Source organism: Arvicanthis niloticus, chromosome 19, assembly GCF_011762505.2.
Source record: "Arvicanthis niloticus isolate mArvNil1 chromosome 19, mArvNil1.pat.X, whole genome shotgun sequence".
Classification (NCBI taxonomy): Eukaryota; Metazoa; Chordata; class Mammalia; order Rodentia; family Muridae; genus Arvicanthis; species Arvicanthis niloticus.
The window spans coordinates 2,373,963-2,390,498 of record NC_047676.1 but is presented as its reverse complement, the minus strand read 5'-3'; the positions used below and the strand labels follow the sequence as shown (position 1 = coordinate 2,390,498).

The window sequence follows — 16,536 nt, the reverse complement described above, 5'->3', positions numbered from 1 at the left end:
CGTTCCCCCGGTGGATCGGACCTGGCCCAACTGCAGGAGGCCTTTGCTGACCAGTGCCAGGCGAGCAAGAGCGCCGGCAGTGCCCGGATGGCGCCCCGGGAGGGAGAAAGGTGGCTGCGCCGAGGCGGGAGCCGGCGGCAGGGTGCGCGGACGTGGCTGAGAGGACGTGCCAGTGGGAGGGGGTGAGCGCTACGCCCAGTTTGGCCAGGCCGGGCTTCACCGCTGCAGGCTGCGGACCGGGGCGGGAGCGGAGAGAGGCGGCTGCGCGACAAAAGCCTGCACGTCCCTCCCTCCAGCCTCCGGCTGCCACTCCTCCGCCTTCCCCTCCACTTCCCTCCCCTCCGCTCTCCACTCCTCCCCCGGCCTCAGCGGGGCCTCGGCGGCGGGCGGAGCAGGGGAGGGGCGGGCTCCGGAATATGCAGATGAGGGTGTGACTGACAGCTCGGCGTTCCAATGTCCCTCGGAAACTCGAGAGCTCCTTCCTCAACTCCTCACTCCTGACTGCAGACTCCCCCAAATCCCGACCGCCGGCCTGGCGCGCGGCTGCGCCCACCGGCTCCGCGCTGCCGCCGCTGCCGCCGCCGCCCGGCAGAGCCGCCAGCCCCGCACCTAGCCTTGCGCCCACCAGCCCGGCCTGTTCCGGCCCGCGGCCCCGGTGCGCCCCGGCCGGGCGTGGATGGAGGGCGCCGCGCGCGCTGCCCGCTGCTCCGTGTGACGCGGGCCCCGCGCCCCGCGCCCACCATGTCCTACCCGCAGGGCTACCTGTACCAAGCGCCCGGCTCGCTGGCGCTCTACTCGTGCCCCGCGTACGGCGCGTCCGCGCTGGCGGCGCCGCGCAGCGAGGAGCTGGCGCGCTCGGCGTCGGGCTCCGCGTTCAGCCCGTACCCTGGCTCGGCGGCCTTCACAGCGCAGGCGGCAACCGGCTTCGGGAGCCCGCTGCAGTACTCGGCCGACGCCGCCGCGGCCGCCGCTGCCGGCTTCCCGTCCTACATGGTAACCGCTTTGGGGTGGGGGCTGGGGAGACCGGGACCGGGGGCGTGGGATGAGCTGGGCACTGGGAACGCGGGCGGCGGCTCCAAAGTCACCAGCACTCGCTGCCGCACTAAACAAGGGACTGGACTGACCCGCAGAGCTCGTAGGCTGATTTCCCTTGAGCTCACGCGAAGTGCTACTCTCCCGGCGCCTGGGCCACGAGTTATCTCTAAACCGCGCGTGCGGATTGCTGGGGCTGCGGGACCGGTCGGCCCCTCTCCCCGTACGGTTCCAGACCGAGGGCCGCCGCTGTCCAGGCCTCTAGGGCCAATGCCGCAAGGTTTGGGTTTCTTGACCAGACTGGTAGTGGCGGGGTCACCGGGGCTGGGGGGGGGAGCCTCGGGAACCGAGCCTCTGGCTGCCGCCCTAGACCCAGGCCAAAGCTCTTTAGTCTTTGCTTTTTTCACTCGCCGACCCGGCTTTCAGGGGGAAAAAAATGTGTTAACGGGTTTGGGACCCGCTAAGTGCTGCCAGAGTTCGTACTTGGCCTATGGGCTCGGGCTCCAGAGAGCAGGGATCTGCCTGAGCATCTCTGAGTCCTGAGAATGGGCCCCGCTTGAGCGGGTCGTGGCAGTTTTGGGGGCGTGTGAAGACATTGTGTATGGGGGGAGGGGGTCTGCTCTAGGTGGAAATCCCTGGGTAGGAACCAGGCCTTGGGAGAAGGTTACAAACGTCTCGTAGTTAAACGTTAAAGGATGAATTAAAATGCTAATTACTACGTAGTTGAAGAATTGGAAACGCTGACTGGCTTCTGAGTTGCAAATTGGATTTACTCTGCTTTAGAGGGTGAATAGCGGGAGTGGGGTTCCGAAGTATTTTTTTAAAGCTACATAAAGGAGGGAAGGGAGGGAGGGAGCAGTGCGGGAAGCCTCTGATGAAATGTAGATAGAAAGAAACTACTTGCAGAAGTGCGGGACTATCCAAATATGTTTGCAGACATTATTCGCGCTACTCGGGGAACTATGTCGTTTTAGAAAAAGCAAGGTGTTAAAACAAAATTCTGGAATCAAATGGCAATAGTTTTGTTTTCCAACAGCTAGCCTTGTATCTCTTTGGTTCTCTGGCTGAAGAAAGGTTTCCAACCCAGAGAAGCCTAGCAGGAAAGACAGCAGGGGGGCCGACGGAGGGTCGTCTTGGGGGTGACGCCTGAGGGGCCCATGCACCCTCCACTCACAGGCTGTTGTGGGTTCCAGGGATCGCCATATGACACGCACACCACCGGAATGACTGGAGCCATCAGCTATCACCCATATGGCAGCGCGGCCTACCCATACCAGCTCAACGACCCTGCGTACCGCAAGAACGCCACGCGGGACGCCACTGCTACACTGAAAGCTTGGCTCAACGAACACCGGAAGAACCCGTACCCCACTAAGGGAGAGAAGATCATGCTGGCCATCATCACCAAGATGACCCTCACGCAGGTCTCCACCTGGTTCGCCAATGCGCGCCGGCGCCTCAAGAAGGAGAACAAAATGACCTGGGCCCCAAGGAACAAAAGCGAAGATGAGGACGAGGACGAGGGAGATGCTTCCAGAAGCAAGGAGGAGAGTCCAGACAAGGCTCAGGACGGCACAGAGACCTCGGCGGAGGACGAAGGTGAGAGGGGCAGCGGTCGTGCAAAGGCTCAGGGAGCTTTCTTCCCAGGCGGGCTGTGGTTGGGGCGGACACTAGGCACCTGTCACGCGGGAGCCTGGGCCTAGAAAATAGATTTGGGCTGGAGAGTTCCGGGGCTCTGTGGAGATGCTGAGCCGCATTTAATGTTGCCTTGGGGTGAGGTGCTGGGTCTTGGGGAGGCCAGTGCTGAATGTTGGGAAAATGGGGGTACGGGTGCCTCTGCCGGTCCAGCTTTCCGCCCACCGTACTCGCGTCCCCGCAGGGATCAGTCTACACGTCGACTCGCTCACGGACCACTCGTGCTCGGCGGAGTCAGATGGAGAGAAATTGCCCTGCCGCGCCGGGGATCCCTTGTGCGAATCGGGCTCGGAGTGTAAGGACAAGTTTGAGGACCTGGAGGATGAGGACGACGACGAAGACGAATGCGAGCGGAACCTGGCGCCGCCCAAGCCCGTAACCTCCTCGCCTCTCACCGGCGTGGAGGCGCCCCTGCTGAGCCCGGCGTCTGAAGCCGCACCGCGTGGTGGCAGCGGTGGCAAGACGCCCCTAGGCAGCCGGACGTCGCCTGGAGCGCCGCCGCCCGCCAGCAAGCCCAAGCTGTGGTCGCTGGCCGAGATAGCCACGTCGGACCTCAAGCAACCAAGCTTGGGCCCGGGTTGCGGGCCTCCGGGGCTGCCCGCTGCCGCAGCGCCTGCCTCGTCTGGGGCCCCTCCGGGAGGCTCGCCCTACTCTGCTTCGCCGTTGCTGGGTCGCCACCTCTATTACACGTCCCCTTTCTATGGCAACTACACAAACTACGGGAACTTAAACGCAGCGCTGCAAGGCCAGGGCCTTCTGCGGTACAATACCGCGGCCTCCTCACCAGGCGAGACACTGCACGCCATGCCCAAGGCGGCCAGCGACGCTGGCAAGGCGGGCTCGCATTCGCTGGAGTCCCACTACAGGCCTCCGGGCGGCGGCTACGAGCCCAAGAAAGGTAGGCTGCCTGAAGCCCACAGGGAGGGATCCTGGTGAGTCAGAACTAGAAAGAAATCTGGGAAAGGGAGTTCGGAGTGTGAGACCATGGGACCAACTTAGCCTCTTGTCAGATCCAGAATTTGGAAGGCCAGCATGGGGAGGCCGGTTGAAGAGTGAAGGCGAAAGGGGCTAGCCCTCTTTTTTTAGGTCTATCCTGCTTTATTTACTCTTTATTTAATTTACTGTTAATATTACCACCACCGTAACTATTTTGTTTTGGCAAACTTATTGGCAGGAAATGCGATCTGTGCTTGTCTCCCTGATGGGTGTAGTCTTTCTTCTGTGGTGTTGGTTAAAAGTGGAGCTTAGTGGGATTCTATCTGCCTTTGGCTCAAGGAAAGCACAGGTTCCCGGGAACTCTCGGAGGCCTAATTTTCATACACTACCTCCATTGTTCCTAACTCTGCAACCCTGAGACTGGGGCTCAAGGAGAGGAAGAAAGGAATGGGCATAAGTAAAATGGATCTTAGATTCCCTGGGAGTGTGTGTCCCTTGCAGGGGTAAGAGCTGGTACATGCTTAGTTGCCAGTGGTTGTAGCTTGTCCTCACTAACTGCCCCTCCCCTGACAGATGCCAGTGAGGGCTGTGCAGTTGTTGGTGCAGGCGTCCAGCCCTACCTATAGGAGGGCCGAGATCAGCAGTGCAAGTAAGTGGGTTCCCTCTGCAGCCTCCAGCCCCAAGTCCTTGTCCTGTGCAATGTGGTGTGGATTTGTGTGGTTTTGCTTCTTGGGGCTGGAGAATAGAGTATGGGTTTCTTCTAGCCTCTTTGCCTTCTGTGTTACAGATTTTTTTTTCTTTTCTGCTCAAGTTCCGCTTTGGAGAATCACTTCTCTAAACGGAACACACACACACACACACACACACACACACACACACACACTACACACCCTGCCACTGTGTTGTTGGTTGATGATGGTGGTTTAAAAATTTTGGGCATCTCTGTGTGATTCAAAACTGTTTTAGACACATAAAGGCCACCTTGTCTGATGAGTGAGTTGTGCAGAAACCTGGGCATTAAAACCTGTAATGGATATTGTTTTCCTAAAATGATTGAAGAGACACCAGCAGGCCTGGTCTTTCATGGGCCTGCTACTTGATGTCCAGTATCCACATGGACACAGTGGACTCTGTAGTTCTTCTAGCCCAGAGATGTTACACAAATTCACTAGTGTAAATTAACTAGACAACATTACTAGTTATTGCCACTGAAGATGGCAAAGAGGCAGAGCCAGTAGACACAAGCTTGTGTGTTGTGATGTGTTGATGTGGAACTGAAGAATTTGGGGTGATTTGGTCTTTTCCTTGGTCCACAGGTAGGTGTCACAATTGCTTTGGAAAAAAAAAAGTCAGGAGGCCATTCTCCCTTCCCAAGCTCATAAATATACAGATGCAAACCCCAGATGTGGAAATCCGGACCACATATTGTGCCACTGTATAAGAGGATGCACACTGCACTGCCAACCCACAGACTCTAAGGACCAGACACACGTTCTTTGGGCATATGAGAACTTGTTGGCATAGTATAGCTTCCCTATGTTTGTGTGACTTTTGGAAACAATCTGTTTTTTCTCAGGATATCTTCATCACTTCATTGCCACGGTATATATTCTATAGGTGTGATAGGACTTGCTGTAAAATTTATTTGTAAAAAAAAAAATGTACACGGTAGAACTAACGTGATTGAAGAACTTGAGTCCTTCAGAAGTGGAAACAAATTTGATATTTATTTTTATAATGATATAAAGCTTCTAGTAATTTATGCAAGTTGTATTGCAATGAAATCTAAAACTTTTGTAAATAAATTCTGCCTGGTTTTTATTTGAACATTGCTGGTTATACAATCTCTGTTGGTTGTTTAACATGAATTCTCTACTAATTTATATCTAAAACTGTAAATAAAAACAGACGCGCCTACAAGAAAATGGTGTTGGGGGCTCATTTTTACTGGAGACCCGTTTGGGTAGACGCTCCAGTGATGGCCCTGGTTCCTGCCCCAAAGGTGATCCTAACTCACCTTTTACGTGAAGAACCCAGTGAAATAAATGTCCTTCTTGAGCTTATTTGAAAATCACAGACCTGAGAGAGAGATTAATGTATAACAGGGAGACACCTATGGTTCTAGTTTTATTTACATACAAATGTGTTGCAAGAAAGTAATTCAGGTTTTTGTTCTCTGAATATGCAAATCCCTTCTTAGTGTAAATTTCTAAAACATGGAAAAAAATAAAAGGATATGCCACCTCTCTGCATTTTATCTTCTTTTGTGGTGCTGGAGAAGGGTCCTCCCACTGAAACTGGAGAGTCCTCCCACAAGCAGTGACTGATGGGAGCACTTGTTTTCCTCGGCCTGCATGCAGTATCTCAATTGACATAGATCATGCACATTTATTGAAGAACCCTTTACTTTTTCTTTCTGTTTAGCTCCCACTAACAGGAGGGGGTGGGAAGTAGATTCTTTACTGTGGCACTCTGCTTACCCTTACCCTCAGGGAAAAGAAAAGTTTAAACATCCTCAGACATTGTTTCTTTATTGTCTACTCACCTCCTAATTACAGGACCAGCCTGGAATTTGCAGCCAAATAACCCAGCCCCTTTGATTAGTATCATAAAAGCAACCACTCTGTCACTTCAGCTTTTCTCAAATTATGTAGATACCCATATAATAAAATTTCTGTGAAGAAACGAACAATCATTTATTTCCTCTGCAAAGATAAATTGAGTGAATATAACTTACGTTTATAAAGCAAGAATAATGGCTCCTTAGATTGCCCTTTAATCAATCATACACTTATTTTTCAAGAGGCTCACCTATTTCATCCCATGATTAATAACAGTGCGGCAGGGGAGCGTTATTGGAGCCCAGCGGGGGAGGTCTCTGGTGCTTTGGGCTGCTCTGGAATGGTCAGTTGGGGTTCATTATGGGCTGAGATTGAACGATTTATAAAATCTTGTCTAAACATCTGCCAGCTCCGATAGGCTGATGGGTCTGAGGATGGGAAATTGTAGGCCAGTTGATATTGACAAAAGGATCTCTCTCCAGTGGCTTTTTGTGCCATAGAAATTAGTGGCCTCTTGCTGGGGTCTTGTTAGAAAGGGTATTGGAAAGTCATCTTAGGTACTTGAAGCAAAGCCCCAGCAGGCTGGCCTGGGTGGGAACTAAGTCGGTGCTTATGGAGGGGAAAATGAAGGCTGCTTGGGCATTAGGGGTTGGTCTGAAATGCATGGGGACTCAGCTCAGACCTAAAGTCAGTTTCTGGTAGGAGGTACTTTTTTCTCTCCTCTCTGCCTCCCTGGGGATGGAAATGAAGATGTTTTGATATATATATATCCTTGCTAGTCTGGGCTGGGGAATCAGAGGGTACCCTGTTGTCTTTCTGTTTGTTTGTTGCTTGTTTGTTTCAGTTTCTCAGGATTTGCAGAGATAACCAGCTCTCCTTCCAGATCTACTTTATGCTGGAGTATGGCAGTAACAAACGGCTCTTTTTTAATTAGTGTCGACCATGTTCACAAATGAGCAGGGAACTAAGGGCAGAGTGACAGTATCTCTGCCACATGTAATGTTGTGACTTGAGTCTTTTGAAGATTTTAGGGGAAAGTATGAAAATTAACAACATCTAACAAACAAAATGCCCAAGATAACTCTAATGAACAGGCATCATGTAAGGCAGAAGTTTGGCTACAGTGTGACTGGGAAAAATCCCAAGCCCAAAATGTTCTTCCTGCATGTGCCCAGAATTAGAAAGCTGCTATAGTGGCCAAAGTAGATCTCGAAATTTTTCTTACCTGGACTTACTGGGTTCCTTTTGCAGCACAAGGCCTCCAGACCCCCATTCCCTTCCAGAGGACTAGCATGTTTCTCGGTGTTTTTCAGTGACATCTCTGAGGCCTCAGGAGATTAGCCAAAGCTAATGAAGCTGCTTTGATGTTTATATGCCCAACAAATTATCAGAGATTTCCATAGCTTATCCACCTCCCTCCCGACCTGAATATCGTACTGGAGAAGTTGATTTTTAAATAAGAGGAACATAAAATTGCAGGTGTGTTTAGGAGGACTTTTTTTTTTTAGAAAGGTAAACTGATGAGAGAGAGAGAGAGAGAGAGAGAGAGAGAGAGAGAGAGAGAGAGAGAGAGAGAGAGAGAGAGAGAATGAGAATGAGAATATCCCCATATAGGGAAGTGACTTCCATGGAGAAAGGAGCCCCCACTGAGCTCAGGCGGGGCAGCCGTGCTGGGTTCAGAGTGTCTGCTCGCCCGGGCGGGCGCTGCTGACTATTGAGCCCGCACTCTCATAGCCTGGCCGCTACAGCCAGAAGGGCTGAAGGCCCTCCACAGACCGGGTTTCATTAGAGCTGATTTATCAGAATTCGCGCTTTAATCTCAGGTGGGCCGGGGCCGGGGCACAGCGCAGAGCACCGGGGGGCGATTGCCGAGCGGCCGGCTGGGGTGCTGCCTCCTGCGCGCCCGTCAAATGTCAACATTTGTTCCCAATAAAAGAGTTATTGTCTCAGCAGAGCTGCCTAGCAACTGCCTTTGAAACTTGAAAAGAACTTCACCCACCTTTGTCTGAGAGTCAGGAGGGGCGGGGAACAGAGAATAAGGGGGCAGGAACAACCAGCGGCCTAGCAGGGGTTGAGGTGAGGCCCCCAAGCACCCTCTTGCGGGCCGCGGGCAGCGCTCCTTCTGAAGGTGGGAGAAAGGCTAGAACTGCACAGGGAGAGGGGTCTGCAGAGGTGAGTAGACCTGAGCGCTGCACACTTCCCGAGCTTCCACCTGGTCCAAACTTACTGGATAACACACCAAAGCCCCAAGCTTTCTAGGGTCAAGTACAGTGACGTTGGGTTAAAATATTTACGAAGGAGGCTAAAGGCAAAGCGTGCCCTCTTGAAACTACTAAACTAGCACCATGAGGGAGTAGTTTCACAGACATTAGTCTTTTTTTAAAAAATCACTTCTAACCAATTTAGGGAGTCAGAAAAGCCTTTTTAAATTTTTAACTGCACTGAATTGTTACAAAGTTCACTCCAATTAGTCGAATCATTGTTGCCATTTAAAATTTTTAGTTAACCAGTCCATCAAGATCTGAAGAAAACATTCACTTAGACCCCGAAATTAAAACTGTAGATATATTAAATATATTTTAAAATAGCTGTTATGAAAATAGCATTTCAAAGATGTTAACCCAAGTGGATCTGGGAAACAACACACAGCTGTCTGCCCCATATGAATGTTATGTTAACGTCATTTAAATTTCCACAGATCCCAAGGGGGACATGGCCCTTTGATGTAGTCTCAAACCTTTATGCAAGTGACAAATCCCTACCAATATCTTAAAGGCTTATTTTAAGGAGAATTAATCTATGACAATATAATTTCCCTCTTCCTATTGGTCATTATGAAAATGTTTCCAGCCTACTGGCTACCACAGACCTCAGTCACTGCTAAGTGAAGGAGAAAACCCAGCTAACCCCAACTTGTTAGGGTCAAATGGCACCATTTGTAGGTTTACTATGTGACTTCACCAGTACTTTTTGCAGTCTCTCTGAACAGCTCTGTCTCCTCCAAACTCCCAGCAGAGAACTGGCTCTCAGTACTGGGAGTGGGCAGAGTGCTGTCTTTTCTGAGAAAAATGAAGACATTATTTGGGAAGACAATACTGATAATACTGCTAAAACAGTTATGAAACACCCTGTCTGTTCTCTTGGAATCCCAGGTAGAAGGAGGAGAAAGAATGCTCGTTTGTTTAAATCTGGCCCCGAGCTCATAAGGAAAGGGCTTTCAAAAGGTGCCCCAACATAATTTTGTTCTTTTTGGAACTGAAAAGAAGTTAAGTCTAATATTCTTCTAGGATTGACTGTGGGATCCGGGAAGCATGTACACGCGGAGTGGATCTCTGTAGGACGTGCCCAGGGGAGGAAGCCCAGCTACACTAGCAAGCATATTTTATGAGGAGATAAATTGACAATTTATTGTGTGTAACTCCTGATCAATTATTAATCGTTAGTGTCAACAACAGGGTTATAATTACCTTCGGTTATTTTAAGAAATATTTGCTTTTTCGTGGCTCTGATCTAGTGATTAGTTAATGCTCTCCCGTAATGAGTTCCAGGAAGCACTGATCAAACCCTTATCCTCCCCTCCTCCTCTTCCCTTCCCTTCTCCTCTCCCCTCCTTTTTGGTGACCTTTAAAAGGAAACACATTCACTCTCTTGTTTCTCAGAAATTTACTCCTTGCCTCGGTTCTTTCCAGGGAGCACCTTTTATTTTTCTGCCATAAATAATGATTCTGGAGGAAAAGGGGAAAATGACAGACAAATAGGGCGCAGCTGGAATGAATAAGGCCGATCAAAGGATGTGGGGCTGGGCTGCCAAGGCCGCGCAGGTCTGAGCGCCTAGCATGCCCGCCGCCCTGGTCTCAGCCCTGCAAGATCAAGGGCAGGGACTGCATTCGGTTAACCCAACGGCTGGCGAAGATGGTCTGGCCTGAGGACATTTCCTTGGAGACCTTGCTCATTCTGGATACAAGGGGCCTGCCGCTGCACTTTCGCCCTGCGCGGGTGCAGGTTCTCAGTTCCCCACTCAACCAGAAAGAAGGGCAAGCTAGGAGGGGCTCCAAACCCGAACAGGAGTTCAACTATCAGATTAGGAGTGATGAATACGAGGGCAGCCCCAAACCCGGATAGCGGCAAGAGTTACAAACGCAGACTAGGCACTGGACTTGTGCTGAGTAGCAGTGCCTGCCGGGACCTATTTACCGTCCTAGAGACCGCCCTGCACTGACCACGACAGTCCCGGGCTAAACGCCTGAGCTGGACCGGTCTGGCGCACCGATTTCTCTATTCCAGAGTTGGGGCTGCTCCCCAATCCCGGATGCTTCGTTCACTGCAGGGATCCTGGTTTATGGGCGCCTCTCAAGTGTGTGGAGGGGTTGGGGCGGGGTGTGCTGAAGTGAGTTCTTGTCGTGAAAATGATACTTAGGAAAACCGAGCACGGGTTTTGCCCTAACTACTTGAATCGTTTTGCTACAAAGCTCTCCGTCCACCCGCACCCAGCCCTAGAATCGTCCCAGCCGAGGAGTCCTGGCGGACTTCTCCAGGCCCCTTTCTATTCTTCTATCCACTAGAACAGAGCCTTAGCCACGTGTGCTCTTAATTATCACAGCGAGGTCTTATAAGGCCACTGCCAGCAGGAGAGTTCCCAGAGCGAAAGCTGGCGTGATAGAGTCACCTCCCAACAGACTTTCAGGGCTTTCGGAGTGGTATTGGTGGAGTGGAGTCAGGGCCGAGGGCACTGGGACATGGCGGGCGTGGAGGGAAAAGGTCCTATTGGACCCTCAGAATCAGCCTGCACGCCCTGCGGAATGGGCTCAGGCACCCACGGCCTGGACAACACAACCTGCCCTGGTGCCAGGACTCCCGGGAAGACAGTTATAGTATAAAGCTTCGAAGACTCCATAGAGGACTCCACGGGCACAGGCTCGCGGAGAGGCCCTAGTCCCTGGCTACCCGGGCTACCCTGGCTCCCTCCACGGAGGACCTCATCCCTTCCGGTCTTCGTGTTCTACCTCCCGGGTCTCAGCCCTGAATCTCCTCATCCCCTGGAAGCAGCCAACCTGCCCAGCGTGTCGGGATCGCGCCGTTTGAGGGTGCTGTGCTGCTGAGCGCTGGGCAAAAGCTGCGCAAATCGCAAATCGAAAGCGCCTCTGGTTCAGAGCGATCCCGAGCCGCAGTGGAGAGAAACGGCGGCGCTCAGCTTCCCCAAGTTCACAACCACGTCTTCGCCCGCTGGAACAGGTTCCAGCCAAGACACCGAGTCTCTCTTGGCATTTCTTCTGATTCCTTCCTAGCACAGGTCCCTGTCGCTCTGCACAATACTAGATCTTCCCAAACTCTATGGGGACCCAGGGCTGCTCGATCCACCGAAAGGTGGGGCCAGGGGTAGAGCAGCCGCGTGCTGGAGTCCAGGGCAGGGAGCCACAAGTAGTAGAGAACCCGTGGGGCCGCGTGTATGCCTCTGGTTCTCAGGACGCACCCTCGATCCACACTCAAGGATCTTAGAGAGTTAGAGAGTGAGCTACTGGTGATCTGCTCCACTGCCTGCCTGCAGGCGTGGGTCTGAGGAATTTCTAAGGAGCTTATGCAAAGAAATGGGGGACCCACTGGCCCCGTGTGAGATCTAGTCACCCAGAAGTACTCAGCACCCTTCTCTTGCTCCTCCTTAGGAACCCAGTAGGAGGCTTCCCTGCAGTTGATATTGGTCAAGATGGGGGCGCCAGAGAGCAATACGGGTCTTCAGGTGCCTTCCAGGAGTTCTAGGAGTTCTGAGCCCCTGTGTTTACCTTTTCTTAGTAGAAGCCTTTCTTTGGGGACCTGTTAGTGACTAGGTAATTTTCCAGTAACTTTAGAAATGGTGTATCAGCCCCCCTCCCCAAGGGTGGGGAGAGGGTCCTCAAGATTTACTGGAATTACAGGAAGATGCAGTCCCCCACTCCCTGCCAGAATTCCTTGGTGTGTATGTGTAGCCAGACACTGAGGTAGAGGTTAGATCTAGACAGCACAAAGCTATACTTTGTAGTCTTTCTTGATTAGACTCAGTGGACAGGAGGGAGTGGTACCTACCATGGGACCTCCCCTTAATCCTCCTCCTCCTGGGGTAGCCAGGGGAACTGCACCCTGGAGATCCTCACAACCCCATTCAGATAGTGGACTGCCCTGCTGCTGTTGCCCTGACTCCACCCACCCCCACAACAGGGATGCCAAGCCTTACAGCCTAGCCATAGCCTCTGTGGGGGTGGGTGTCCTTTTGGGCTCCAGAGTGACATTCGTTTGTTTAAATAAGAGTGGGTGGCAGGTCTTGGTTCCTTCTCCCTGGCTCTCACACAGTAGAAAAACGATTTGTTTTATAATGATTATATGATACTCAACCCCTCCACTAAAGTGACCTCCCTGATAATGGGCCCAGACATAAACAGGAGGAACCAAGGCCCATCCAGCTCCTTAAGAGTGTGCTAAGGCAGGGAAATGGAAGTAGAGAGCTCTCAAACTCCAGGCCTGTGGCAAAGGACGGTTATTTTACAGTTTCTTGGTATTTCTGTGTGGCTAGCTGTGAAGGAAGGCCTTAGGTAAGGCAGTGCTATGGGTAAGCAGACGTTGTCAGGACAGAGACCCTCTGATGAGCTATTTAATCAACTCTGTTCTAACTTTAGCACCTTCAAGCAGATTCACGTATGGAAGCATTCAGACACTATTAAGACCAGGCACAATGCACTGCACTCCAATATCTGGCAGGAAGACGGCCCCCCTGTGGCCAGATGCCCTTAGTCTGGCTGTTGTTCTTTAAAGCTGGGAACCCTGTGTCAAGAACCTACCAGGGTAGCGAAGTATAGCAGCCCTACATCCCTCTGGGTGTTGAGGGAACCTTGAAGTGCTGGCAGCAACGGCTGGCTCCTGCAGTCGGTCCTGGAGTGCTTTTGACTTGAGCCTGAGCCTGAATATCTCCTTGTACCAAGAGGATGTCTCTTCTGCACAGTCCATGTCCCTGTGTTTTGACATTGCCTGCAGATCTGCAAGAGAGGTCCTCTGAGGTTGGGGCACTGCTGAGCAGGACCTTGGAAGGAGGCTAGCACTCAAGACTTCTGACCATGACTCTCTTTTCCCAGCTCGGTTCCTTCAGGTGCTCTACTGGTCTACTGAGCCACACTAGTGGGCACACAGGGGCATTTGTCGTACTTGTCTGCTTCTCTTCCTCATGAAATTCAAGGTGACCATCAATACAGCTCAGTATGGTGCTTGCCTAGTATGCGTGAAGGCAATCCCACCACTCTGAGGCTGCAGGATCAGAAGCTCAAGGTCATCCTCAGCTAAATAGTGTGTTCAAGGGGAGCCATGAGATCTTATTTCAGAAACAAAACAAAGTAAAGGAACAGTCACCAGACTTCACATTGGAAGTGAGCTCTCAGGGGCCACATAGAGTTTCTCTGTCCAAGTTGATTGATTCTTGAGGTTCCCTAACTTGCACAGTGAGCTGTCTACCTGCCTACCCTGATCCACAAATATTACTAAGAGTGTCTAACAACCAGTGATGCACAAGAGGACAGGAAAATTGATGCTCAGACTATGTATAAGTTGAAGTCAGACGTTTAGGGAGTAGGCTTGGGCAGTATTCAGCACAGCATGCTGTGTCCTGAACCTTGGGAAATATTTCCGGTGATGAAGCCAGGAGCCAGGGAGCTGTCCCAGAAGATGGACTCCCTTGTCACCTGCTTGGTGGGGTCATCTAATGAAGTCATTGTGCTTGCATGTGTTGTCAAAAAAAGAAAGTAAAATCCCCAACTTACATACCATAACCAGCCTGTCTACTCTTCCTTTTTCTCTTTCTTTTCTTCTTCTCTTCTTGGTTGGATGAGGAATTGGGGGGGGGGGGTGTCTCATGATATAACTACTAGCGAGCCTGAAACTCTCTATATTGACCAGGGTGACCTTGAACCATAGCGAACCACTTGCCTCTCTGCCTTTTGAGTGCTGGAATTAAAGACATGCGCTTCCTTGCCCAATCTGCTTTTGGTTTCATTACAATGTACTTACACTTCTAACTTGGCAGCAACCAAGCGTTTTGACATAATTCATGTTTTGTTTACAAGAGTGGTCTAAAAAGATGGAATCATATTCAAGATCTTTCAGATATATTTTCCCTTATAATAGGGCTGGCAAAATATCTCAGCAGGTAAAATCCACTTCCAGACGAGGAGCAAAAGAGTTGAGGAAGAAGCATATGTTTAGGATATCCAGGTTCAGATCGCAGTCTGAAGAACCTTGACTGCAGCCTGCAGAGAGAAGTTGAACTCTCATTGTGGGGCCTTGTTCTATGCATCTCTCTGTGGGTTGGGGACATAGCAACCTTTAAAGAGTTTGGGGAATATTAAATGGTATGCTGTTGTGCAGGCTCTGGGGTAGGAGGACTGAGGTCATGGACTCCAATAAGCCTAGAAATAAGTGGGCCTGGCCTGATGTGGGACAAGACAGTTTACATGGTAGAAGGCAGTCGTGGTTTGGATCTGAGGAGTCTCTCCCAAGGCTCACATGTTAAAACCTCGTTCTCAGCCTGGTGTGGTTGGAAGGCAGTAGATCCCTGGTTCAGTGGGACATGCCCTTGAGGACAGAAGAACAGTTCTTCCTTTCTCTGGCTGTGTGTGAGTGGCCACAGGGGAGCAGATTCTCCATCATGTGTTCTCTGCCACAATGCACACCCACAGTAACAGGCTACTTGATCATTTACTGAAAGCTCCAAACTATGGGTCTAAGTTACCCTTTCTTCTTGTCAATAGAGGATTTCAGGTGTCTTGTCATAGTCCAGAGAACTGGTTAACATAGGGGCCAAGGAGCAGAAAGTCTAAAATAATGATCCTCAAGGAAAATGGGTGGAGTCAGGGCTAGGTTTAGGGTCAGGATCAGGGTCTGGGTGAGGGTTTGGGTGGAGAAGGGCATTGCCCTATAATTCCTTTTGTTGCTGTGAAAAACACTATGACCAAAAGTTACCTGGGGAGGAAAGGGTTTATTTATTTCATCTTATAGGTTACAGTTCATCATACAGTTCTGAGAGAAGTCAGGACAAGAGCTCAAGACAGCATCTTGAAGCAGAAACCTCAGGAAAAGGGCTGCTTATGGGAGCCTCCCCCCTCCAGCTAATCTATTGTTTTAAACTGCCCAGAACACTTGCATAAGGATGACACCTCTCACAGTGGGCTCATCTACATTAATTAGTAACCAGGAAAATACCCCATAGACATGGCCAGGGGTCAATCTGACAGAGGCAATTCTTCAACTACAGTTCTCTTTTCTCAGGTGACTCTAGGTTTGTGTCAGGTTAACATCTGACAGGATGACAAACATGGAGGGACTTCTCATTTGAAGGTCAGAAGTACCTACTCCCACTTCCTTAAAGCCACATGCAACTCTCCTTCTACAATAGTCAAGACTTCTAAGTTCTGGCTTTAAATCTCAATTGCTGAGCACTGGTACTTGTCCCCCATCTCACCAGGAGCTTATTATTCTGTGCTGCTATGCAGGGTTTCCCAGCTGTCAGCCCTACTCTGCTTCTTTCTGGCTTCACACACAGGATTCTGCTAAATACGTATAAAAAATCAGATGGTTTAGTGGGTGTGCATATTGTATGCTTGGTTATTAAATAGGTTTTCATTGTTTTGAGACTTACTGGAAATTAGCACCCCAGGTGCTAATCTCTGGTGCATTTTTCTACTGCCTCAGTTTCCATTTTATTACTGCTTTTCAATAAGGGGGACATGACATACAATGAGGAACCAATACAGATAGATTGTTACCCATTAAAATCACTGTGTCATATCAGAGTTCATTTTTAATTTCTCAAGCACAAAACAGACTGTTTCTCAGTTCACAGCATTTCACAGGTGCATGTAATAAAAGTATACCTGAATAACAACAGGAATGACATAAATAGTCAAACAGGAATCTATAAAGACCCATAAACAACAAAGTTGCAGAGGACAATAGGAATGTAATCACATTTACCCTTAGATGTGCAATGGATACTTTTGTATCATCAGTGTGTAACTATGTTTACCTCAGACTCTAAAATGCTCTGTGAGCTCAGAAACTTAAAGTTTGACGGGGCATCCTCTATTTTTAATCTACAATCTCTGGCAGCTCATTCCTCAGTTTCCTATCATCTGGACAAATACCCAAGGAAAGCAAGGTCAAGGTTCAACATTTCAAAGTTTCATTCAGTTCAAGGTCAGCTAGCTCCATGGCTTGGAGCCTGAGAAGAGTCAGAATATCCTAAGAGTGAGTGCAAGAAAGGAAGCAAACTGTCATAGTGGCCAGGCAGGTCTCAGGGAGG

At 50.4% G+C, this 16,536-nt stretch overlaps 1 protein-coding gene across 1 annotated transcript; it reads left to right on the top strand.

The window, feature by feature from the left end:
* The first annotated feature begins 580 nt into the window (after positions 1–580).
* Positions 581–5,915, top strand: Irx2 (iroquois homeobox 2). The gene is made up of 5 exons (XM_034523668.2): positions 581–993; positions 2,226–2,631; positions 2,912–3,625; positions 4,237–4,312; positions 4,980–5,915. Exons 1-4 carry the CDS (start codon positions 742–744, stop codon positions 4,287–4,289), a joined length of 1,425 nt encoding a protein of 474 aa, XP_034379559.1. The 5' UTR covers positions 581–741; the 3' UTR covers positions 4,290–4,312; positions 4,980–5,915.
* The last annotated feature ends 10,621 nt before the right edge of the window (positions 5,916–16,536 follow it).